The 27,850-nt window shown below is 38.0% G+C and overlaps 1 protein-coding gene across 17 annotated transcripts in view; it reads right to left on the bottom strand.

Annotated features, from left to right (window-relative positions):
- The window catches only part of NAXD (NAD(P)HX dehydratase), a 52,580-nt gene that overhangs the window by 6,532 nt on the left and 18,198 nt on the right, over positions 1-27,850 (bottom strand). For 5 of the 17 annotated variants that reach the window (XM_026068039.1, XM_026068046.1, XM_026068049.1 and 2 more), the window contains 4 exons: positions 21,710-21,818; positions 7,332-7,382; positions 7,147-7,251; positions 6,677-6,797 (listed from right to left, as the gene is read on the bottom strand). In XM_026068039.1, the coding sequence (XP_025923824.1) occupies positions 6,677-6,797; positions 7,147-7,251; positions 7,332-7,382; positions 21,710-21,818 (386 nt within the window). Of the gene's footprint in view, positions 1-2,072; positions 2,580-3,120; positions 3,310-3,515; positions 4,640-5,271; positions 5,334-6,676; positions 6,798-7,146; positions 7,252-7,331; positions 7,383-21,709; positions 21,819-27,850 lie in introns of those variants that run through there. The other 12 variants (XR_003253883.1, XR_003253882.1, XM_026068043.1 and 9 more) reach the window with 10 other exon arrangements.

Below are 27,850 nucleotides of genomic sequence, written 5' to 3'. Positions count from 1 at the left end.
CTTGAATGAGGGGGAAAGGTATAATGCTTGGAGAATTCTGCACAGAGGCTCAGTTCCTCAAAGAACATCTCAAAATAAAAGGATGATGAACATTACAACAGGCAGTGTGAAAAGCAGTGAAAAACTTCTCTGAACAATAGCCACTGTTAAGATCTTTTAAAATAGAAGAAGGAATTCCATACAACCACCAAGACAAACTGGCACGCTGCCAAATCCACAAACGACAAAGACTTCATGATGCTTTTCCCATCGTTTTCCCAGAAGAATAAAACCAAACTGCTGTCTTCCCCCCGCACACCAACCTGGCATCCCCTACTGAATGCCTGTGACCTGCTGGCTGAATCAAGCAGTTCTTTAGAGACCACGCAGCTGACCTCCTTCTATGCTGCGCTAAGCAGCAACAACCCGTGGCAACTTTTCAAGACCGTTATTAGATGGACATGACTGAATAGTCGATGATGGTGCCAAAAAGACAGATAGTTCTTTTCCCTAGGAAGAAGGCGAATGATGTATTTACATGAGGATGAAGTATTTCTCAGTCCATTGCTCAGCGAGGTAATACCACATTAAACTAGTGGTGAATGCTTAAATCAAAAGGCCTCGAAAATTTGACTCTTCAAATTCTAGAAGAGTTGAGGAGATTGAGGCGACTGAATCTTGAACATCAGGGAAACTGCTAAGACTGAAATCGCCATAACGTGTCTATATTGAAAGAGAGCAATCAGAGCCACTGCAGGTCAATTAGTCTGACATCAGTCCCAGCCAAAATAAAGGAGAAGTTTACCTACAGTTCAACTGACAGACCTTAAGAGCCAGAAACACAGTCAATGCCCATCAAATTGGCTGGGCAGGGGTGGGAGGTGTTTTGTTTTGTTTTTAAATAGGTCTTGGCAACCAAATCTGAAGTCATTATTTCACAAGGTGATGAGTTGAAAAAATAACTAAGTACATTTAATAGACAGACTTTTAATGGAAATTGATTTATGCCATATAACTTTCTGGAAAAAAAGCCAAACAAAAAACCAAAAACCAACTCCCTAGCAGTTATCCACAAAGCATACATAAACCATAATAAGAAATGGCTAGCTCAAATAAAACATTATCACTCAGGAAATGACTGATGAAGTACGGCCAGGGAGATCTGCTACAGTCAGAACAACCACAGCCCTATGCAATAGTTTCCAAAGTAAGCTCGGCCATTAAACTGCATGAGCTTTGCAGATGCACATAAATATTGCCAGAGCTGTATGCGACAAATACATCTCAGTCATACAGAGTCACCTGGATTTCTTGCTTACCTAAGTCCATTAAAACAATTTACATTTAAATATGAGTGAAATAGAAACAAAAAAAAAGAAGGTTATCATAGTGACAGAATCCTGGAAAGCAGAAACTCAAGAGTTTTAGGTTATAATGTACTAAACAATTCCAAACTCTGCCCCAGACTTCTTGGGGAATTATGGACAACTCATTTAGTAGTATTTTACCTAATATATTTCAGGACATAAAATAGGATATCATCACTCCCTTTTCAGCATGCCTTGAAGATAAGATAAACATTAGCATTTGGGGAAGCATTCAAACCACAACATCATGCTTAGCTACCACTACCAACAAGTTTTAAAATAAAGGAGCTCCCAATCTGAATTGTGCTGGCAGATCAAAACCCAAGAGAATGACACATGGCTATTGCACGTTTTATTAAAAAAGCCTTTTATGTAACTGAAAATAGCTGGCCTCTCCTTAAATTAAAAAAAATAATAATAATTTAGTAGTTTTGCTGAGATCAAGTACTGTGAGTTAACAGGGAAGCATTAAATTCAGATTTGGCTACACAAGGCAGCCTTACTTACAAAATGAGCTTCTAAACATATATTACAATCAGAAAACCAAATGCCCATGTACTGCAAAAAGTAACATATGTCCACATGTTCTTGATTTACAACATTCTTAATAGTGAACAAAACTGAGATTAATTTTTGATATTTTTATTTAGATCATAAAATGTGAAATATGGGAAAGCTAGATAAGACTAAACACTTAATACTTCTGAAGATAAAGAAGGCTAACACTCTGAAGTGAAATATCACATTTATTGAGGCTGCAGACCAAAAGATAGCCAGGAGATTAAGGTTTTATATCTAAATATTGGATGTCCTGAACAGGTTCTCTGTACTTGTTTCCCTCCATCCACAAAGCAGGAGTAATTACACTTATCCATCTCTTAAAGTGCTCAAGGATTCACTCATGAAAGGTAGAACCATTCTGACTTCTGATATGATCCAACTAGATTAGAGAGCTAACGTCAGTTATCCCTCAGCACAACAAATAATCCCATTTTAATTAAAAGACTTAAGATCACAACTTTTATGCAAAACAACATAGCTGTCAAGGACCATTTTGCTTCATCAAATGGAAGATGCAGGTTTAGACCATTATCAGAGCTTGACTAAAATCTTTTACTGATATACATCTCTGACCTGGCAGCTACTCATACTAGGAGAAATTTGTCTTTTTCCTTTTGCAAGTTAGTTCACAAAGTACACAGCTGGAGATTGTGGACTCCCAGAAACATGAACCTGAGTGAAAAAGGACAGTGAAACCAATATTAATGAGGAGGGCTGGAAAAATCACTCAACTGATGTGGAAAATGTAAGTTGGCTTTCATATAAAGGGTGTTTATACTGTTATACTCCCTACTCACACTTTTAAAACTTAGATAGGTCCTTGAGTGTGAGACACTAGGCAAATTAAGATAAAGGAAAATAATCCAAATCTTATTTTACTTTTCTCGGATAGGGGATGACAAGTGTTGCAGAATAATGTCAGAGAGACAAAAGGCTGGGCTGTGCATGCAACGGAAACAGGGTGGCACCGTGGATGGGAAGCACAACCTCCCCGTTTTGCTCAGTCTGCAGAAGCAGAAATGGAGCTGAAGGTACTGCCTCCCAGTTAAAACAAAGACAGAATCTACTGGGCAGCTGGACACCATAACAGCTTTTATCTAAGTGAGAGCGGGACTGGCAAGCACTGAATAGTTTCCTCTCCATTTGTATAGGGAATGAAAGGTTGAAATTATAAGCACTGCCTAGGGATTTATGGCAATGGCTGGCTTTTTACCCCATTTTCAGTAGCAGACAATCCCTCTCACACACTTCTTTGCTTCTCTTGACCATAGCTGCAGCTGGGCAACAGAAGAGAAACTATGTTTGGCTACTGGCTCCAGGTAAAAGTAGTCACAGGCAGCTGCTGGCTGGTTACCCATAAAGACTGCCTTTTGGAGGGGAGAGGAGAGGACAAACACAAGGGCTAGGGAAAATACAGAAAAACTTATTTTAATAGAAAGCAAACTAAAAGACACATAAAAAACACGCTACTTCAAGGACCTAACCAAATTTTAAAAATGTAAGAAACTAAGGCTGGTATAACCACACTTTATTAATGACCAGTTCTCCAAAGAATAATAAAAAGAAAACCTTAGAGAGCTGTGTCATAATGAATAAAAGCTGACTTACCTTTTACCCATAGGTTGAGTACTCATTTCTACCCTGGTCAGTGATGGCACTGATATCACCTACCAAGAACATGGTGAAGCTCATCTTTGTAGAACAGGAATCAACAACTGTAGACCAAGCTATAATATGAAATTGCAAAAGGAAAGAGAAAAACAGTATATAAAACTTAATCTAAAATCTTTCTGATTATGTTTACAGGGCAGTTGGCAGGTCATATCTGAAACTGAGACAAATTTTAGAAAGGCCTCCTTTGTAGTAGAGGATTGTTACTGATTTCACAGAGGCCACACAGGTGATTCTATACTGATTGTAGAGCCATAAGGAACCATTTCATTCATCCAATCTGATCTTCTACAAAAACAAACCTCACAAGTGTCCAGAGAGCTTACAGTCTGGGAATCTATTGAAGCTCTAGGTATGTTATTCTCATAGCTAACTACTTGGACTATTAACAAAATCTGCCTTATTTTTAATCTGAATTTATTAAGCTTCAGCATCCAATCAGAACTGGTTGTGCCATTTTGCTTAGATTACAGAGCTACCTACTGACAGGAATTCTCCACCAACACCTGTACTTTTAGCCCACTATCAAATCACTTTATAACCTTCTTGGTCTTAAACTAATTCTGCTGAATTCCCTACAGTCATGTGAATATCAGTATTGTGAAAATAACCACTACAATCACTATAAACTAAAAAGGAACCAAGCCACAGCATTTCCTGCTGCAAAATTCTGCATCCTCAAAAGGCCTCCCTTCCCCAACAGCCAAACACACAACACTAAAGCTACATAGTCAAACTTGCAATTGCTCCTTCTTCTGTAGAGCATTCAGACTTAACTTTTCAGAAATTATGCAAGCATTATATTCCTCAAGGAGAAAGTTTTAAAGTGATATCTGGAAACTGCAGCATTAGTGTGATAAGTACATGAGCTCAAGCAGGAAATGTCTGAAAAAAGGTAAGGCTGATGATGACATGAAAAGGCGGATGATGACATGAAAAATAAAAGGCAACAGGAGTACACAGATCCTTTCATAATTATGTGATTGTGCTCAGAGGACATTGGCCTGATCCAATGATCTGGGTTTCCCCTCATGCTGGAATCATCATGTATATTGTCTCAGCTGAAAAAAAAAAAGACATTAAATCAAAAGAACAGACAGATGAAAAGAAGCAGAAATTAAGAGTGAAAAACCTGGGAGATAATTCAAGGTCAGTGACATGAAAACATGTTCTACGTTGCAGCACAAAGCAGACAGCAGAATCTCCTTTCTAAATGTAATTTTGTATTTGAGGAGCATTTCAAAAATTGACCAACAGTAACTTGCAGACTCTGCTGATGGGACCCAAAGAACATCCTTGTCAAAAGGAGACTGAAGTATTTAATTTCTACAAATTTGTCAGGAATTAACTTTCTTACAAGCACCACAAACCCTAAAAACAGTATTTGTAACAGATATCATAACTTGTATTAAATCTGACAACTGCTTTCTCATGGCTCAGGAATGCTGCCTGTAATGTCTGTAATCCATGACAAAGAAAACACCAGTGATAGAACCAATGTAAGAGACAAGAAAGTAGCCTATAGCTGCATGTCATGCAACTGCCTAAAGGTACAGAATTATTCATATTTCAAATCAAACAGCTACTTAACTAAGCAAGAACAAAATCAGAATGCAGCAGAGGCAGAGAAAAGTTGGGGGGAAAAAAGAAACAAAACAAGGAAAAGCGCCAAAAGCACACATAAAACATGTACCGAACTTGTGCCACACTGGAGGAAACTGAAAGAGTTGGGGTTACTCCCTGCTTTTTTGAGTCCTGCAGGAGAAGAGACAATGAAGAGCAAGTGCTGGAGGTACATTCACCTCAAGAACAACAGATCCCAAAAGGAGAGCAGAGATATGCTAGATTACGTGCTCAGTCTAAGCGCTCCCCCAGTTTTCCTGACTTTCATTAAAAAAGCAACAGTCTGGTATGCAAAGAACATGATGAACATAAAAATACAAAAAGTAAATATGCTAGTGTTTTAAAGCTCTTTAGATGGCATAAACTGGAACCAGGATGTTTTAGCCTCTGACAGGGTGCATTCTCCCTAAGTATGGAGTACAAATAAGGGTACAATAAGGGTACAAAGGTACTAAAGGGTACAAATCAAGTCTGCTCTGGGTGTAGATATGACAGCGGACTACGCAGGACAGCTTGGGTACTATGTGACTGACTGACCCCAGCTGGCCTCAGTGTCTTCTATAGTATCTGTACTATTGAAGGGGCATGTGGAAAGTGGCTCTGCACAAACTAATTGTCGTACTACATGTATTTTCTATTATATATAAAAGTCTCCTATGACTCCAAATAATGAAAAATTGATGTATATACAAAATAATTCTGAGGTGGCATGAACGTTTGTCAGACATCAGTATTTCAAGTAATTACAGGCAGAGCTGCTGCTTATGTGAAACAAGACCATATAGTCAAAATGGGATGAGGGCACTCATAAATTAATGTTATACTGATCAGAGTAAGTGATCTTGGCATCGGACAGATGGCCAGTTTTATTAAGTACACTTTAACCATATTTATAAGGAACTGTTTTAAGAAGTTGTAATGGCAATCTATAGCTAAATTAAAAAAAAAAAATTGCCAGGGCTAACGTACAAGACATAAACATACATGCTAATCTACAACCCAATGGTGATGGACAATATCAAGGACCTGAGTAGTCCACGAACCTAAAGATATCTTCATTTTTCAGACACACCAATATATAGTGAAACAACAGTGTTATCCTGCATTAATTTAGCAATACCATCTGCACTTACATAGACCCTCTCAGCTAAGGATTTTAAAACAGTTCATGCACACAAAAAACCCTTCAGTACCTGTGTAATATAAAAAATGTTATAGCCATTTAAATGAGAAATAAAATAAGCACATTTTTTCATCAAATGAATTATTAAGTTACACTTAATAGGCTTTTAAAATATCACCTTACACAAAGCATCTAAAGGTGAACTGCAAAGACAGCCTTCCCTTCCCTTCAATTTTCAGGGGAATACAGTCAACCAATTACTATACAGTACACTTACAGTCCAACCATTGAACAATAAGTGAAAACGAACAAACACAAAAATCACACTGCTAAAAGCAAAGGCTTCACTTACCTTTCTCTCCATCTGAAATTAGATCTCGTTCTCCCTTTTGAACAACTGTCAAATTCCCCATGGCTTGGCTGAGTCTTAGTACACATCCGTGATGGTCACTACTGTCTACGGGATCTCTAAGCTACAACACAAGAATTCCATACACAGTACATATTTTACTACTAGAACAAAATAATCCAACACATGCTACTTCTGTGTATGAAAAAAAGCATTACCATCAGTTTGTCCTGGTATTTTTATTCTATACTCGAAGTGTCAAAAATGCTTAAGAAAGGGTCTTTAAAAAAAGAGCTCAATTTAAGAATGCGCAATGTTGTGGCAATTATCTCATGGAATGAAAACCTATACTATGTTTCTCTCAGATATAAGAAACAGCACATAATGTTAAACCCAGTAATAAGGTGTTTATTTCTACAGACTAAAAGACTAACTTTGCACATTCTTAACTATCAGAAAGGAAAATAGCTCACCATGGCTTCATATAGTCTACTAAACTCCATATAGTTTGGAGTGAGAATAGCTCTCTGGTAGCCTTGAATAAGAGAAGGCTGCTGGGAAATGAGCCACAGTCCATCCTGCAAAAACCAGTAAGACAAACATTTACTAAACAGATTCTTAAATGTCAAACCACTGAATGAACCAAAAAAGTACTTACAGCATCAATAATGATTGGAATTCCTTTGATCTTTGATTTTTCTATAATACCCTGCAAAAAATGCAGATAACTTTAAGATGCTTGCTAATTTAACTCTCAGAAGATCCAGAAGAAATTTAGCATTTTCTTCTTATCAAAAAGGTACTGTACAATAAATCTGGTCATATAAGTTGTTATTTCAAAGTAAAATAAATAAATCTGTTATATTCTGCAGAGTAATAGAAGACATTTCCCTATCAACTGGATCAACATTGTTCATCTTCCTGGTTCAATGTCGATAGTGTTTCTACACCTGACACCTTGGTGTTGATACACATCAAGAAAACAATCTAACTCACTTTTCCTGCTGTGGGAGTCATGTGATGTCAGTGCAAGTAATATATAGTAAACATATATCTCCAATTAAAAAACAAAAATCCAAGTAAATATCATCATGACAGAAATCTACCAATAACAATAGCACTAATCTTAGTTGCTTTTCTGATGATAGCCCCATTGCAATATTTGAGTTTATGTACAAACAAACATCCTGAGACAAGGAGTACATAAGACATGTCATTTCATCATGATGCTGGAGATTTTACACTTACAAAACAAAACCAAAAAGATCCAGAGGACAGACTATTTGCAAAGTTTGTTTTCAGCAAGCAGTATCTACCAGCAGACTGTCTGCCTTTGTTTTCTCGCCTAACTGAACAGCAGCAATGACTGATATTCAAGCTTTTTTAAATGAGCAATAACTGATATTCAGGCTTTTTGAATGTTGGTCATTATTAATTTATGTCTTTGAAGCTGGAGAGTTTCTTTTTTCTGTATATGATAACAGTGTATGGTATCCATCCAAAAATCGAATTATTTTCAATGTTATTAAGCTCTTCAGATTAGCTATCGTATGGATTTTAATTAATTTTCAGAGTACTGAATATACCTCTGTTCTTGTACTGTGGATAAGACTAACACTGCCCACCTTGCCTCCTGTAAATTATTCATTATTGAATATACATATCTTCACTAATTCATTCCTACATGATTCTAATTTTTCCTATTTCAGTAGAAATCTTTCCCTTCTATTTTTAAATGGATGAGCAGAAATGAACAGCGTGCTTCAACTCAATGCTATTTTTGTTTGTTTGGGCACCGACTGCATGTTGTAAGTGCAAGACTGAAACAGTACCGCTGCAACAAGCAGAGGTCTTTTTTCAATACACAGCTGTAGCTAAATTGGAAGCCACTAAGGAATACAGACCTTTCTATTGCACACACACATTTGTGCCTGTTTCAGCTTGGGCTACATTTCACAGACTGCCAGGTGCCTCCCGTTCTTGGGATTCCAAGGGAGCACCACAAGTCATCTTTTATATTCAGCAATTTAAATAATTCTGAACCAATAGCAAGTTTTACACAACTCACACCATTCAGCCACTACTAAATTATTCAGATTTATGAATAAGTATATTTAACAGCAGTACAAGGATGGAATCTTAAAATAAACCTAGAATTAGTTTTGGCATCTTGAAAAATAAGTAGCCTTCCTTTCAAAGATTTTAAGAAATCTACAAGACAGTCCTTTCTTTATTCATAATTTATCTGCACAGACCTGCCAGCTTAGTTTCCCTTCACAGAAGGAGAACTGATTTGCCTCCATTGTATTAAATTCATTAGCAATTATGTTTAATTTGACCCACTTGGTAATTATAAAACAAGGCTGTGGGTCTAGCACCCAGGTTTATACATCTTTTCCCTGTACAGATGAATGTTATCCATCCAAAAGTCCAATTATTTTGAATTCTACTCAGCTTTTCAGATATGGTATCACATGGCTTTGAGCTCCAGAGGTTTGAAAGATACTATGTAAGAAGGCACTCAGACCATCCCCCACAATTTTTGAAAACAAAATATTATTTACTGCAACCAGGTTTTTAACGAGTTTAATTAGACAGAGTATTTTTGTACATTAGCTGCTTCAAACTCCTTCAGTATACTTAAAATGATTACTGCCCTACTTCTCATTAGTATGAATCCTCAGTTTATTCTAGTATGTCATCTTTCCTAACAGTTCTTTCTTAAAAATGAAAAAAATTTCTCCTTCATATTCCATAATGAAGGTTGATGGCAAACAATATATCTCAAAAGTTCTTATCCTTCAAACTATTCTCTTAACTTCATTAATTCAGTGAATTAATTTTTTTTCAGTGTGCTGTTTCTGAAACAGTTATGCTTTGGCTATTGCTGCCCGTACATTTGTCTTTTCATATTAATTCATAACTGTCATCCTGATTATTGGTTAGAATTTTTATATTTTTCTACATAAATATATATATATTTATATATATATATCTAGCAACAGGCTAAATCAATAAATTCTGAAGATCCATTATGCAGCAAAAAAAAAAAGTATGCATAAACCCCCCCCCCCCATAAGCAAAGCAGAAGTTACAAAGCATAAAAGTACAAATAAAGGTAAATAGCCTCTGGAAGACTGGATCACTGCTACACTCTAGAGAAATAAGGCATTTCTTCCTAATAATGCTCTGAGTCCCCTCTTCTCTAACATGTCCTCCACAATTCTGGGAGAGACATTTGACCTCTGCTCTGAAGAGAAATTTCATCTTGCTAAGTAAAACCTACTGGCCAAGCAACTTTTATTGTGCAGTGTGTCTCTGAGGTACCAATTTCTAATCTAACCTACTGAAGTGGTCTTTGTTTTTCTTTTCTTTCCTCTTATAAAACTAACAATCAGGGGATACAAACTCCTTTGTCTTACTTAGAAAGCTCCTTTTTGAGCCAAAAAAGCAATTATTTTCCTTTCCTCCTCCTTCCTTAAGCCAGGACAGAAGTTGCTTGGAGATGCACAAGGAACCTCAGAGAGGAGGTACGTGGTGTGGGTGTGTAATCTAGTAATCCTAATAAAGCAATAACAGGCATAAGAAAATCCCCATAAGACAACCACCCTTTTGCATGACAACACTCATTGGAAAAGAACTTCTGTCTCCTATTGATCACAGACAGGATTCATCTCACCTGCTGCCATTTAAAGGTCAAATGTCTCCCTACTGGAGGGCAATTCATCCCATCCGGGTTAGACACCTCATTTAGGATGGGATGAGTCGCCAATAGACATACCTGTCTCTATTCAGTAGTCACAGAGGATCTGAGGCAACTTACAGCTTAATTTCTAGAGACCCAGAGTTAGGTGAGATGAATTCCACTTTTAAACTCACTGTTACTTCAAGAATTACATATTTGAGTAGTAGGATACGTTTACAGCAATAATGGATTCATTGTCTATGAAGAGTATATTGTTTCTGGGAAGCACAAAAATTAACTTTCAGTTGAATCTGTATCTCCACACTTTCCTGTTTAATACTTGTAATCATTATAAACAAGAACCTTCGTTTTTAGTTATACAATTAATGCAGTTGAGACTAACTCTACTTTCACACCAAAATCTGTTTAACAATTTCTGATAGAATTCTACCTATGAGCAGAAACCATCTGTTCAATTCTACCCTATGTAAAAATTACTTATATGGGAAAAGATTTAGAAGAGAACATTGACAATTAAAGATACTTTAAAATTTTACTAAGAAAACGCTTGAAATCCAAAATGAAGGTAGGTTTCCAAACACCAATCCCCCAAGCCAAATAGCAACGTATACAAACACTATCAATGACAAAACCAAGACACACTCCCTTCCCTTCAAACAGTATTCTGAATATCAACATTTTGGATGCTTCTAGCTCCAAGATATTCTAATATACTATCTTTCTCTGCTCAGAATATATCATACTGCAACAGCCAAAGTTCAGCTTGGTTCAGAACAAGGCAGGAATACTTCCACTTCCTTCACTCGATTCATAAGCACTCAAGGACATCCAGAAACGAAGGACGAGACTCACAAGGCAACCTTGGCACTAGTCACAAACCAGAGAGGATGAATGAGGAGGAGGAGCACTGCTGTGCTCCAGCCTCACGACCTACAACCACACAGGTTAGCTAAGTTATCAGAGACTGAAATTCAGATCTCTCCTCTGCCAAATTCTCCTCTACTAACACTGAAGACCCAAGTTCAAGTTCCTACTTTAATTAAGATGAAGAGGAAATGACTTGTGATTTGCACATGCTATGAATGCACTGTAACTACTGGGCTATATGGGAAAACCTCCTACATCATGATTGTTTGTTAGTGACATCAGATACCCAACATTTAGGAATTTCCAAAACAATGTTTCATCAGTTGCAATTTTCATTGGGGGTGATTGAAGGGAGGGAGCCAGAAGGGGTAAAATTAACCTGAATCTACATCTGTACTACTCATGAAACACAAAATTCCCTGAAAATTCTTTGCTCTGTGACTGGACATCCTGGAATCAAATGCAAAGAATCTACTCAATAAGACCCAAGAAAGAAGTTGTGTCACAACAGAAACTAGAGCTATATCTGGGTAAAGATAGCCATCATCATAATAGTAACTGGGAAAATTTACAGTGTAAGGGTGAACAATTTCTGGTTTTTAATTAATTATTTATCATGGAAGCTATTCCCTGAGACGTAATGCATTAATTTTAGTAGAAATCTGTGTTCTCTGTCCCAACTTTCACATAGGAATTATAAAATAGACTGGCCAAACCAAAATTAATTTTTTTGTTGAAAAAGAAAAAAAAACAAAAACAAAACCACACACACATGAAATCAGAATTATTCAGGTTAGAAAGGAACTCAGGAGGAAAAAGCTTGAAGGAATGAATGCACAAGTTAGTGCTGAAAGATGGCACAGTAGTGCAGAAAAGCATGACAATTTCTGCAATTGATAGACCATGGCCTTGCTACGAAACACAACATTCACCTGTGCTGCTTTAACACAGACACCCAGGACACTCGCAGAAAACACAGTACAGAAAACAGGAATGGGCAGAGATGACCCGATGCAAGACACTGGCTGCAAGAAACAAGAGTGGGAGAGTTTGAGAGAGAAATAAATGGTTATGGTACTGTATATGGTATTGCTATGTTAGCTACAATCTAAGGTTATCTAATCAGCAAAAAAGTCTTCATACAGTGGTCACCCTAAGGCCACAAGGAGCAGAAACTGGATAGTGCACCCATGGTGAGCACCCACAGACTCTTGCATAACTGAAACTCTGCAGTCAGCCTGGATTTCTCCACCCAATTTCATGAACTGGAGATAACATACATATCCTATTTACTCTGCTTATGCGTAACAGCATACAGCTTTGTCCTCGAGGGTACCTCAGAATAGACACAATTACGTGCAGTTTTTCCCACAACTAACTTAAATGTACTTTTTAGCTTTTTTAATTACACGTGGATTGGCAGCAGGATGCTGCAATGATTTTTAATAAATTACTAGTTGTACCACAGCTTGTGTTTTGAATGATGAACTGGTTTTGCTACACAATTACCTTGGCATTCAGCATTTACAAAAGGCAGAATCAGGAAATTATAGCCAGTGCTTTTAATAAAAGATAGAATTTTAATGAAATGAACAGAAAACCACAATAGCAGAATATAAAGCAACATCTGTCCCAAAACAGTAATTCATTTTCACCAATGATGCGACACAGTCATACTTCTAGCCTGCAAAGTAAAGATACTGTGGGCAAGGTTTCCTTTACTGACACCAGCAATGAACAGGTCCCTTAAAATCAGTCATGTCTTGGGCCTATTCTTGGCAAAATTCCTTACCTGTGTGCTCAAAGATGTTCAAGATTCAGCATGCCATAATAATGGATAGCACTGACCACAGTGATATCCAAATGCTTTAGTATGCCGTGTAACCTTGCTTCCAGCCCACCAAAAATATATTCTATCACGGTCTGCAAACGCCAAGTATGTAGTTCAGTCTTCTGCTAAATGTTCTGAAGTTAAGATATAATATCTTAGGAGGACTGTTAAGCAGGTGAGGCCCTTTAAACAACAATTTGAACACATAGAGCTTATTGATAATCATATTTCTAGGAGAGAGTAGTATCCTCGCTTTTCCAAACAGGTAACTGCCACACCTCCTTGGCATCTGGGCACTAACCGCCTAGCCAGTAAAACACCATGTCTTTGTTCACATGCAATCAAAGAAGCACTGCCCGTAGACCCAGAGAGACTGAGAGGCCCATTCTCTAAAAGCTCAAATACCATTTCTGGAATATTGGTTATATTAGGGCGATTGATACTGTATTTTAGCTTCACTGGTCCAGCATCTGCTACTGATTTGACAACACTGGACCGACCCATGGTCCTGGGCTGACTAAGCTAGAGTAGCCAGACTCACAACAGCAATAGTCACTCGCTTCTGGATGCATAACCTGGCACTGGTTATGCTTCACACAACCTTAAATGATTAAAAAAGGAGTGGCAGCCCCGGTCACAAATAACCCCTCCTGGAAGCTGCTACTGTCTGCCCTCCAAGGGTCAGAAACTGCTGCTGAAAAGCAATCTATAATTGCTGGTATTTTCCACATGGCTCCTGCTCTCAACCAGCAATCCTGAATCCATAGTTTTGTCTGGAACAGAGAGATACAAAGAGAAGGAATAGCCAGAAATTTCCCTGCTAAATGCTGCAGCTGAAAATGTTTGCAGTCCCCCTCTGCCAAGGTGCCCGGGAGGAACAAACAAGTTCCACTCCAACACACTGCAAACCAATTCCTACAAATAGGCTCTAAAAACTCTAGGAAGCACTTCTGCCTTCCTCCTTTCAAGCCCAGATAAATGCAGAGTTAGCACGGATTCAGCTGCATGTAGGTCAGGATGCAGCTCTGTGCTGGGGACGCTCAGAAGATGCACTTGGCAAGCAGAAATTTGTAATCTTGCACAGCTAGAGGTAGACAAATATTCTAAGTCCAGGCTGTGCTTAAGGCTACAGTTGGGTGCTAGGGGTAGGAATAGGAATATATTCCCTAAATAGACTATATTTGATATAGAAGGTTTTTCACCACATTAAAAATGCAGCTCCACTGTTTGAGATTCTTCAAATTTGAACCATGTTTTTGATAACTGTTTTCTACCTAATGATGGAAAAATACAGTCAACTCTGAAAGGTACTGCTTTTGCCTGCATTAGTTCCCACAAACTGACCCAAGAACTCATCGTTCTTTCAAAACTCAGCAATGTCAGTCAAAATCTCACTTTGCGGACAAGATTTATATAAATCACCTTTAACTAGCCTAAAATTGCCTCAGTTTTACTTTATAAATTCCTGTATGCATAACTATCACTAGCTTATTAATCACTCTACTCACCTCTCAAATCTTACATAAGAAATGATTAACTGCTAATCACCACTCTCATTATTTGAATGAAAGTCATGTAATATCAGAATATCCTTTCTTTGAAACAAATAGCTTCTCTATCTCATGGTTTATACCACATTCAATTTACCTGGACCTTTTGTCTTTTAACTTTAACACCACATACTAGACCTTGTTTTAGAAAAACAGTTTTCAGGTGTACATGAAAATATTTCATCTAAGCCAGACAAGAAAATATGACTCTGAAGAGTCCCCCTCTACACTCTCAAGCTCATCAAGTGCTTTGGGAAATGTTAAAAGCTGTTGTTAAACTAATGAAGCTGAAAATACTGTAGTGCAGTTAATCAAAACAGTTCTGTTCTACATAAAAAAGATAAGCGTGATCCACTTGTAGATTCTCTCTTTGAATTCAGAGCAGATCATTTGCTGACAAACTTGCAGGAAAACAGCAGCTAACAGTTTCTTAATATTTGCCTCAATCATATGCTAAATTCTTACAGAGGAAGTGTCATAATCCAGAGTAATGCCAGAACACAAAAAGAAAAACAAGAAGAGCACAGCAGAAGCCTCTGAAATACTGTCCTGGTTATGCATAGAAAGAGCACTCCTTTTAGTTATCCTCCCAAATTCATGCAGAAATATACACCATTGGAGAAGCTATATTTATACACTTCCATTCCTAAACCCATCCAAATCCAGTTTAAGCAATAATCCTGTTTATTACAATACAAAGTGAGAACCCTAAATCAGAATAAATAAATGCACTAAGTTTTCTCATGCTGTCTCATCCACTGAACATTTGCGGTCACAGTGCAAACTTACAAACTTTCCAATTTATAGTTGATTATGTTAATGATAGATTTGGCTTAACATATTCATGATAAGCTGTATGCATTTTGCCTTAAATTGAAATAAACATAAATTTAAGATTAACTCCATAATTTATCTCCACCAATTTCTTTTTATGATTTCTAGCTGAATGATGCTCAGAGTTGAAAAGGTATCCAATTCCAGTATTTTGCTTACAAATGCCTTCAAGTATCAAAATAAAGTTAAACAACAACATAAGCCTGCACTCAGATAGCATATAAACATCCAGCTTCATCATGAACGATTTTCATCAAGACCCATTACCTATATTAAAAAATAAATTCTGCTTGCAAGCTGCATAAACCTGTATTTAAGGTCCTGTCAGTATATTTTCAAACACTATTTTTCTAATCAAGATGTTTGTGAGAAAGTCACAGAATACTAACAGTTCTCAGCATGTAGCAATACTTTTTAGCTTAAGCAACTGGATCTCTCTGCTCAGAGCTGCGGTTCCCAAACTTCATCTGCTCCAGTACCACCGACACACATAAGGAACTATACCATAGCGCAGCAACTGTGCCATGCTAGGTAAAGATGTCCGCAACTAGAGTCTTGTCAGACTGCGTGAAAGCAACGAGGCTTGGCTGGTGAGAGTATTTTTTCATTAGATACTACTTGTGGTATATGCACTAACCTTGGAGGTAGAGGGAGAAGGCTGAGAAATACATAGTCTACACATGTATTCTTGCAATGGATGCACATACATGCCCTCTGGTTTTGCCTTTGCAGCATCACAGGCACAAGATCCATCCTCCTCATCTCCTCATAGTTGAGGGCTGAGAACAGAGGTGGAGTGTCCTTAGTGCTATTTCAGCTCCCTATGAACTGCAAGATACCCATAACAGGAATCTCCAGAGGACTCCTTGGAAGGGGCAAAGCAGGGCAGAAAGCAAATGCACACATGACCTATAAATCTCAAAAAACTGAGTTTCTGGTAAATAACTTATGCTGTCTTGAGTCCACATGAACATTTACAAGTGAGTGATTCCAAACAGTAACACATCCTGTTGTTCATATCCATACTGCTGGTCATAGGTATCAAAAACAGTAATAAGATTTATCTATCAACTGCATCATTACCCTGGGAAGCTTCTCAGACACCTTACTTTTGGTACAAATGCAACCGAGGGTGGCTGTTCAGATGTCAAGAAGAAAATGCTTCTCAAAGCCCAAAGAGGCAGATTTCATTTTAACAGAATATGCTCTGATGACAAAAGGTACCTCTGCATTCTTTTGAGGTTGTACAAACTGATGTAGATAGTGTACTGAAGCATCTGCTTCTGAACTTACAGTTTTTTAAAACTGTAAAGTATTGCCTCTATCCTGAATGCACGAGGTCTGAAGGGGGGAAAAATATCCCAATCAACCAAAAACAAACACAGAAAGGCTGATATCTCAGTTGAGGTGGAACTGAGAACTCATCTGAAAGAAAAAAAAAATGAAAAAAACATCTAATGGACTCTCCCCAGGCACAATGTATGGAGGTTATCCATGGCAATGGCCCAAACATTTCCCATCCTTTACCTGAAGTAACTACAGCCAAGGAATTTCCATGCAAGCCTACGACAACGTCAGCTACTTAATGGTTCAAGAGGGGTGGAGGATAAGATTTCTGAAATTTGTATCCCAAAAGGGATCTTTATGGGGAAAATACAATTTGAATGACTGCCTCACAAGCTCCATGACAGTAGGGTTTGGAGGAGCAGGAAAAGAAACAGAAGTTTTTTCTGCTAATGGCAATGAGCAGAAATAGCAGCTAAGCAGGGCCTCAATCAAAAGAAGAGCCCAGGCTGGTATTTAGAACATTTTCTTGGAGCTAAAACAAAGACTAATAATTGAGCAAGAGTGCAGTTTGAGAAAACAGTCAATTTTACTGTGTAATCTGAGCTACAAAGAGCCCTTCTTGCTATTAATCATTACTTCTCTTACAAGAGAGGACACAAGCATGCTCTGCTGAAGACAGCAATCTAGCAATGCTCCTGCAAGATGAAACAGCAGGACTGGAGTGGCAGAGTCCAGGGCTCAGCGCTAGCACTTCAGAGAGAGAGGCAATGAACCCAGTGACATGCAAAGAAGATTCCAGTGTCAACATCTTGCTTTGGTTAGGGATAGGGCTTTTCATAACGATGAATGATTTTTTCCTCTCTGATTCCAACAATAATGCTACTATTCCGCCATAAATTCTGTATCAGTGCATCTGCCCACCAAATCAGGAATGTACCCAATAAAGATTCACTAAATTCAGAAGCAGAAAATTTGACAGGAACCCCCCTTGCAGCCTACAAGCCGGAAGGACCAGGGGAAGGCTGGAAACCAGCAAGAGGCTGGAAACCACACAGGACGTAGTTAAGCCTGTAACTACACAACGGAGAGGAAGGGTCAGCAGGCAGAATGCTGCACATCCCAAAGCATTAGGCAGCATTCTGCCTGCTCTTCCAAAGGGATATACAAGTAGTATAATATTCCTTTCCAAAGTCCTTTCAGGAGCTGCATTCATCCATCATCCTGCAGGACAGGAATTTGGCTCTCTCATAAAACTGAGGAATGGCTCTTGACAGTACAGGTGAGAATTCTTCCAGTTCCAAGTCTCAGGTTACAGGAAAAATCAGATTAGAATAAGATCAGAAGTGCAAATATCCCTGGAATGGCTGAATGAAGAAACCTGTGGTAGGGAGATATAGTAGAAACCTAGTATTGCTGCTGTTAAAAAAAAAAGTGGGAGGGAGAACAGTGAAAAGGGGAGAATAGCTTCAGAAACATGCTGCCTCCAAGTATTGACAGACAGCCTGGGGACATCAGTCTTGCTTCAATGTGGCAGCTAAACTCTTTCCTGGCCAAGTCTAAACCACCACTAGCTGGATATGAACTCTGAGGTGAACAGAGTTAATGTGGCTTTAATCTTGTGGGCAAAAATCAATTATAGACACTGAAAGTAAAAATCATATGGCCTGGTGCTGCCTACAAGGAAATTGATTATGGTAGCCAAGCTCCACACCAGATGTGGTGACCACATTTTGGAAGACTGCAGTAGAATGGGGAGCAGAGATTTCAGTATATACAGTCCAGAGCCCAGAAGCAGAGCAGAAATTCTGTTTTGTGAGAATAGTTTGGACTGCTTATTCACTCCAGAGCTGGAGGGTCTAACCAGAGCCAAGGCTAAAGTTGCCACATCTGCATAGGATCCAGCTGCACAACTATTAGGACCTGACAAAAGCATTCTTTAGTAGAAATTTCTGAAGCTGCATCTCCCGGTCCTGCAAACCCATAGCTATGAAGCTCTGACAGAACATTTGACCTCACCCAGGTGACAGAGAAATGGTATGTGAGGGTTTTTGCATGGAGTGTGACTCACACGAGTGGCACAAGACACGGGGATATAGCTTTTAGAGTGGCTTCTTGTAACAGGACTTGTGAATGTTTATTTTTGGCTGTAATTCCATTTACAGGAAGCCAGAAAGTATGTATTCACAGAGTATCACTACACTCTCAGGGAAAAATCAAAGAAAACTGATCACAAAGTGCTTCTTTTCCATCAGACTGTTGAAAGGACCTACCACAGTGTGCATACTGCAGGTATTCAGCATGAAGGAGGCAGATGATACCCTAAAGACACTGAGAAAGCAAAACGTTCTGTGGTCTTCAGTGAGAAGATGTACCACTTGGTCAGCGAGTACGTGGGCTACTCCACAACAAAACACTGTCCACAGGCTATATACCAGGAATTGCAGGTTACTTCATTAGCATCTTAATTTTTCAATGCTCAGAAGAGAGAAGCAGCTCAAACACAGTATTGTTTGGACAAGCACATTCTTTGGCAACGTGCTGGCACAGTAATGACAAAGACCCAAATAGGAACAGGATCAGAGAGCTGACAGAGCACTAAGCCTCAGCACTTTAATCGGGCAGAAGGAAGGAGAGGGGCAGCCCTCTCCCATCATTCCTGCCAGTTTGATGCAAAGACCCTGACCAGAAAGCAGACACCAATCTACATCTCAGCCCTATATTAATATGGCAGCATACTGAGGCTCACTTAAAGGGAAGAAAGAAAATTTTATATATATACCAAGTCATCCTCCTATACAAATTTGAAATAGCAATGCTATCCTCACTAGCTTTTTTTCTTTAAGATGACATTATACAACGTTTAAAAATCACTACAGAAGCAAGAGGGAGATGCAGCCTTTTCTCAGTACAGAGAAACACCAGTCTTCCTCAGGCAGACAACCAGAGTTCACTTGTCCCCAACTACATATACTTATTAAAGCTTTTGGATGAAAGCAGAATATAAACAAATCCAAACGAGAAAGATAAAGCTGAAAAGAAACCCAAGAAAGATGAAGATTTGCCCAGAATAACCAAGAACAAGTGATTAAAAACATGTAATTCCTTTTCTGATGTACTCCTGTATCCTTGATAGCACAGTAGGGCTTTTACTCTGTTAGGTATAGTCTTCACTGTGTGAACTTTTAAAAAGATTATGGCTGCTAGATTAAAAAAAAAAAAAAGTACTGGGTGACTAATGAGCATGTAAATAAGAATAACTAGAAAAAAAGCAAAACACCAATATGACATGAAATTAACAGGGTCAGACCTACAGCCCGTATAAGCTTGGCCTTAAGTTTTAGCCTGAAGTGACTTCCAAATGCCTTGTCTTCACTGGGTGGGTTTATTTCTTTAATTTCAAGAAAGCTCACATAGGCTAGCCAGGCTGAAGTAAAAGTATTTTTATAGTTCATTCAGAAAGCAAAATTATTTTTAGTAATGAAGGGGGAGGGGAAATCAAGGAATCTTTCAGGTATTTCTGTAATATGAATAAGTATTTGGATAGATGTTTTGAAAACCCAGATGGAATTCTTGTATTAAAGAAGTTCATGTTAGACAACATTTTAGATGTTCTAAATGAAGTTTTCTTTTCTTTTGTTTAAAATTGCTTTCTTAAAAAGAAAAATCAAACAGAAATAAGAAAAAAAGAAAAAACAGTGTTCAAAACTTTTTTCCTGGAACAAGTCTTTCAACAAAAGTAAAATCTTTGTCTAAAAGTTTCATGAGAATAAAATTTGATCTCTTGTTCAGTTTTAACCAATTAACCTATAACCTATCACTTTATGAATTCATGCTCTTTATTAGTTTTGCACCTCTATATCATAAAATAAACATTTTTTGAAAGCAGAGGGAGAATTAAAGGAGTGAAGTACTCCACTAGCAACTTTCTCTAACAAAAGCCTAGCCAAAACACCCTCCATAGCTCCTGAAGCATTCTAAACTTCTTGGATAAGGTAGTCTCTTGCCTCCTCTGCTTTGTAATTTCACTATGTGACTGTTACCATTTCTGTAAATTCTATTAATTCCATTTGTTACTACACCACTGATAAATTCACAAATTCATCTCAAGAAAAAAGAAGAAAACAGAAAAACCACGTACAAAATTGAGTAAAACCTGACATTAGACTGAAACATTTACTTTGAATGTACAAAGATATGTTGGTAGTAACACAAGATATCACCTGGAAGACTTTATAAGTCCATATTATTGAGAGTACAGAGCTATCCAAGCTCCTGTTCTCAGCTTTCCACTTAGGTTTGACAGAAAAAAGGAGTACCTCTTTATCCAGAGTAGAAATCTGTAACACTTTATAATCAAGAGCATTATTTACTATTGCAAGGGGACAGAGTCTTTGTTCTTTGGTACCTCTACTGACTAAAGTTGTCAAATAGGGTTCCTAAAATTAGGAACTCAAATTCATACAGTATTTAGGTTTTTATATAACAGGTGCTCATCACCTAAGAAAACACAGAGCTCTTTATCTAGAGATGCCAACATCTATTTCTCAATTAGCAACTTTCACAATCAGAATGGAAGCAAATCCAAACAACCATGTGGATGCCAGAACTTCAAGCCTTACTCTGAATTTTAATACTGAAGACCAAGACTAACAGCCATAATTTTCAGGCAAACAATATCCCATTTAAATTTTTCTCTTTAAATTACAGTTTCTGCAATAAATGCTAATCACACATAAAAAAAATATATAAATGTTTCTCTGGGAAGCAGGTGCCAATCAATTATAGAAAATATTTTATTACAGAGGCTCTCTTCAATCATGGGAATATACTGCAACAATTTTATTAAATCTGTTATTCACTAACAAAAATCAAAAACATTAGCTTAATCACATAAAAGATGTGAAATTGGTTGATAACATTCAAAATAAAGACCTAGAATAAAATATTAGTATATACATTACCTTAGCATTCTCAAGCAGAGTATCATCTCTACCTAAGCCAGGTCCTATGACAACTGAGTGCAGTCGTGGTAACCATTTTTCCACCTCATGGACAGCATTGGGACTATCACTAAATAGAATTGGAAAAAATAAAGACAAGTTCAAGACAGCTTCATTTTAATAGTCTCAAAATCTAAGCTCCAGGTCCAAGATAGAAAGAGATATCATATTTTCAGCGCCAAGCAATTTTATCTTCCAAATTACCAAAAATTTGTAGCCCAGGAAATATGAAATGGTTGTCCAAATAGTTAAACTGTAACATTACTGTTAGTTCATTCCTTACCAAACACCACATAAAAGTGAGGAAATAATTACAAGTATCAACTATGGCTGTTACTAAACAAACAAAAAAACCCCCAAGCAAACATGAAACCAACAATTGTTACAATCTGTCACAGTTCTCTATGTTTCATTGTAGAGATTACAGCTTTTCTTGAAAGAGATCCACCATCTCTCAGGCATATCCTGCAGCTTGCTGAAATGATGCAACTATTTATTACTCTGCATGGTGAAATGATAAATCTACTCATATGCTTTTTTGCCAGTTGCTTCATAAGCATTTGTTCCAACTGAATTACAGCCAAATTGTCCCCATTTCCCAAAAGGCAACAGAAGAATCAAGCTATTCAGTAAGGATATTATCTGGTTGTAATGCTTAGGATTTCTGTAGCATTTAGGTTTTGTCTACATTGAAAAAATGACTAGAATATACACTGCCAAATACAACTGCTACAATACAGTATTCAGCAACTGATCCGAACAGTTTATTTTGTTCTGATCAGTGTTGTTGTGTAAATAAGTCGGAATATTTGTAAAGTGCTGGACCCAAATGTTAATAAATCCTTACCAGCAGTATGGAGGGGAAGTTTAGCCTGTCCCCCCCCCCCCCGACATAAGTGGATGAAAATAGACGAACATTTTAACTAAAGCCTGTGGGGGAAAAGAGCCTCTCTACTCACTAAGCAAAGAGGTGCTGTATGATAGTATTATTTGGAATATTTTGAGCTTGCAATACTTCAACAAAGCTTTGTTATTACAGATAAAAGCCTTTGCATGTTTTTCACAACCAACAGCTGTAATGATGGGACACAGCACTTGGGAACAAGTGCTTAGCTCGGCTCTGGCAGAATCAGCAAATTCCACAACGATTTCTGCAAGCGCAAGGCAGGAGCCAAAAGCTTGGCAGCTGCACCAGGAGAGGCAGCCCGCTCCCGGCCGCGCGGGGATGCAGCACCTCGCACCGGGCCGCGGCCCCCCCCGCCAGCAACGGCCGCTTCAGAAATCCCCGGCTAAGGCGCCGCGCGCTGACACCGCCGAACGGCTCTGCCAAAGCAGCACCGCGGCGCGGAGGCGGCGACGCGCCGCAAGGGCACGCGAGACTGCGAGCCACGGGACGACGGCAGCCGCCCTGAAGCAGCTCCGCGGCTGAGCGAGCTGAAGTTCAGTTTCTGTTTCAACAGCGCCGCTCCCCCCCTTCTCCTTTTAAGCCATGAGAAAACAGTAATAACGCAGGAATTTCCACACAGCTCATTTCTTTTTCCTCCACAACCACCTACCGCCTGTTCATGATGTAGATACAGGCTGGAAATAAAAATATTTCAAGAAATACTGAAAGCACTATCAAAAAAAGCAATTCTTCTACATGTAGTAGGTTGAGCATGTGAAAAATCGCTTGTGAACAAAATTCTAATAAAACGTCACCATTTCTGAATGCAGATGACATTTTTATTCATATATTGAAACTGATTCTAGCTGTAGAACAGAAAAGCCAGCCTATGTGAAATTCTACTCTATGTGAAAAGGACATTTGACTTTTGGGTAGCAGAAGCCAAATATATTAAATAAGTTAGTGTTACTTTAAACATAAGCTAAGAACACAGCCAAGCTAGCACCACAATTTTCTCTGCTGTTTTTCAAACAGCCCATGAAAATAATCTCACAGTAGAAAGTTTATTAATTTATTTATATTCAAGCTTGAGATAAGGTAATTTTGTCTCTAGCTCAATCAATAATATACACTCTTCAAAACAAAGCCATCACCTGGGAAATGAATGGTCCAACATTAAGTCACTCCTGCTCACTTTGCCTCCGGTGATAATAAAAACCTACTGCAGAGCTTTTCATCTTCAAAGCATTTTACAAACATTACATTTCACATAACTCCTTTGCAATTTCACATCAAGAAGCAACCCAAGGCATATGAAGGGCCAAGAGATTTAAAATCATGATAATGACTATTACATTGCAAAATCAGCTATAAAAACATGCTGAAAAATAACTGATGGATTTTGATCTTTTATAAAGCAGAAAAAATACTACCTCAGAGTAGCATCACACCAACTTCACTTTAAGATACCTGATGTTCAGAACAGCCGTGATTATGCAGATAAGGATACTTTATAAATTACCCTATCTCTACAGCTTTTCCGAATGTGGAAGGGGTATCATGTCATCTTATGGTCTTATACACAGGCATCAAAGAATAATATTTTTAAGCTGATCAAGTAAAAATGACCAATATATAACTTTCTTCAGGAAAACAGCAAAGGCATATAACCTTGAAGGTTCCTGATCATGAGACTTAGCAGGAACTCTTCTAGTTCTTAAGAGTTATATCTACAAAAATAATCGAAACATGCCCCCAAAAGTTTTCCGGCAGCACAGTTAACTGCTCTCCACCCTGTAAGGCTTCAGAGCAGGATAATGCTCAAGCTGCCTCCCAAAAACTGTCCCTGGATCATGATAATTCCTCAGCAGTAGAAGTAGCTATTTGGGAGAGTCTAGTTAGCATAGGCCAAAACCTTGCCAAGGACCACTGAACAATTTAACAGTACAGATAATCATGTTCTGGTATCAGGGAACAAATATTCTTTGGCACTGTTTAGTTTATTAGTATAGATATATCCAATATGTATTCCTGTTTATTTTGTTAGGTTAAAAACAAAAAAAACAAAATCTTTTGGACATAGCACAGAATATAAGGCAGGTCCCTCAACTATTCACTGTATAAGCACTACTTACCCAAATAATGTTGTTAACTTTCTTTGTCCCTTCAAGCCAATTTCTCTGCCTGATTACTAAACTGATTTTGTACTGCTACATTTTAATATTGCTTCCACTGCTAAACACATGCATGCAATTGAAATTATCACTGTAATTTTTTAAGAAAGTGTCTATAAAGGTATGAGATATGAAGATGACACCCTCTTAATTAAAAGAGATGTAGTCTTCAGGTTGTGATGGAAAAGGATCAAGTAAGCAAGAATTATTATTATCTTTACAGATGCGGAGCCATGAGATAAGCAACTTGGCTTTTTTTCCAAAATGAAATCACCAACGCAATATCCCTACTCTGAAGAGAAAAGCTAATATTAATATAAAGAGGAGTCACAAAACCTCTTGCAAGGCCAAGAGAAAAAAAAAACAAAAACATTTGCACTTCTGAAAAGAGGCAAAATTCTTTAAGAAAGCGCTGTTTTCTTTCCTGATGAAGAAGTTGACTAAATAAAGGTCAGAAATTTCCCAAAGTAAAGTAAGTTTTTTTGGAAAGGGGTGGGGTGGGAGACTGGAAAACATCCTGGCTTTCCCCTAATGTGAAAATACAAACTCTGCACCATGAACATGTACAATGGGAATAATTCAGGAAGCTGAATACAAGCAGTAATGCTTTGTAAACATGGAGAATGAACTACAATACCATTGTGCAAATGCGTACAATAAAAGATTCTGGTAACAGACCACAGTTGCAGATTTGCAGGGAATGAACAGATCTGCAAAGATCTACTTAGCTTCCAGTTAACCACTAAGAGTTATGTAAAATGATATCAGATATTATTTCACAGAAAATCTCTATTATGACTGCTCACTGTCGTTCAGTCAAGCAACCAACCAACGCCCCTCCACAATGCAAAAGCTTCCTTGAAGTTTTTCTGGAAAGCAAACAGTAAAGATTTGACTGCATACAGAAAAGAACTACCACAGGAAAAACACGTAAATAAAAAACTGCAAGACAGCAGGAGTTTGCATAACCTATCTCATTCCTGTGAAGTCTAATGGGTAAGGAAGAGACTACAGCTAATGTCAAATACCAGAAAGATGATCTCCCATAAAACAATGAACTTCATCCATTAGTCAAAGCCCATCTAACTAAACAAACCAACATACAGAGTGTCTCACAGTGGGGCACATCATCACAAAGGACCCCACAAGTGTTCATCTACCTTCCTTGGCTATTAGTGAGAGGCAGAGGAGAGGTACAAAGCTTTGCTCAGTAGGTGCTGAGAAGACTCTAATTTCTTGGGAAGTTGGACACAATGGCTTTATCATTTGCCTTCCTTGAATCTCCTATGTACAAGGTGCGGTGTTTAGAATCTTATATGTTTATCTTTCTGCTCTTTTCTCAGCCTCTGAATTTATTTTAAAAAGTAATTTTCAGGACAAATCCTAAAAAGATATAACCTCCTTGCAAACTGAACAGCACCTACTCTCTGAAATGGTCAGGACAAATTTTCTGCATGAATTACTGGTGGTTTTACCAAGCTTTTGCCAAACAAAAATCTGTGTACACTGAAAAAAATACCTCCTAGTTTGCCACCCCCCTTATTTTTAGATAGAAAACAGCATTGGTTTGGTTACAGTGCTTATGGCCATAATTGCTGGATTCAGTATTGCATAGTCTCGTTGCTGCCTCTTATCTTAATGTACAACCTCACAGCCCCTTATAATACCTTTCAGTTTTCAAGAGCTAATAAAGAAAACAAAAATTTTAAGCCAATCTTCTTGTTCTTCAAAATTCTTCTGTATTTCACTATCACACAATAAAAATTGATATAAAATGCAGTTCTATAGAATTTCATCTTAATGAAAGCTGGATGTAATAAACTTTCCAAAGACAACAGAGTCTGAAACAAGATGACTATTGCCGTAAGAGCACACCTTACAGATCAGTCTGTAATAGATATTTGACAGTTGCCATTAGCTTGAAAGTCAACTACTCTAAGCCATCCAGAGTTGGAGGACAAGGCTGGAAATGTAACTCCCCACTCCAGGTCCCCCAAAACAAAGACAATTTTGCTGTATGTTGCATTTTATTCAAAGACTGGCTTTCACCAAATAATCAAGAGCCATCAAGGCAATAGCTTTAAATTATCACAGAGCGCTCTGTGAAATTTTGCATAGAAACAAAGAACTGTGGAGTGAAATTAGCATGGGAATAACTAGGAGCTGTAGAAATGGTAGATAACCAACCAGGGATGACAGCAAAAACAGGAGGAAGCAGGATGGTAGCTCTTCATGTTTGTTTTTAGGCTAAGTTGTAACCAACGTAGTTGAGAGATTTGGTTTGGACTTCACAAAATGACCATCAGTGGGACCTCCTGCTATGAAAGGAAACAGGTAACACAAACAAGACTGCTCTCACCTGATCAACTATAATTCTCCTAACTAGAGAACATATTTTTCAAATCCTGCTCATTATCAGTGCACACTAGGAGTGACTAAGGCAACTCCAAATGCATTAAAATGTATCATTGCACAGGTTTGTTATGTAGACTCAAAGCCATTTTAAGTGGGCAGTTTCAAAAGTCAACCTAAAGTCTTATCTTCAAAGATGGGAAAAAGCCTCTGATCTGAGGATGAAAGAGTTTTGGTTTTGTTTGTCCAAGCACTGTAGGTAATTATATTAATGCGAATCAAATGTTAGACCTACTGACATTTAGATCCTGTCACGTTATACAGTACATCAAAAGAGCAAAAGACAGCACGTAATGCGTAGTTCTAGAATTTAAGTAGTTATCTCAGAAAGCTAATAATTAACTATTGTGGTAAACCTTGAGTGAGGTCATTATTGGAAACTGAGTAAATAAGACAGGGAGAGAGATTACTGTGGACAGGTTAGGTCAAGGGAATTAAAGGCAAAACCAAATAATGCAAAAATGTTTCAACATTAAATTAAAATACATCTAATAATAATATATATATGCACACAGATTTTTTTATAGAGAGAGGGAAAGAGAGAGAGGGAAAGAGAGAGAGGGAAAGAGAGAGAGGGAAAGAGAGAGAGGGAAAGAGAGAGAGGGAAAGAGAGAGAGGGAAAGAGAGAGA

This window comes from Apteryx rowi, unplaced genomic scaffold (genome assembly GCF_003343035.1).
Source record: "Apteryx rowi isolate R43461 unplaced genomic scaffold, aptRow1 scaffold_267, whole genome shotgun sequence".
In the NCBI taxonomy this organism is placed as follows: Eukaryota; Metazoa; Chordata; class Aves; order Apterygiformes; family Apterygidae; genus Apteryx; species Apteryx rowi.
Note: the sequence above shows the minus strand (reverse complement) of the source record. Positions and strands in the feature narration are given on the sequence as shown.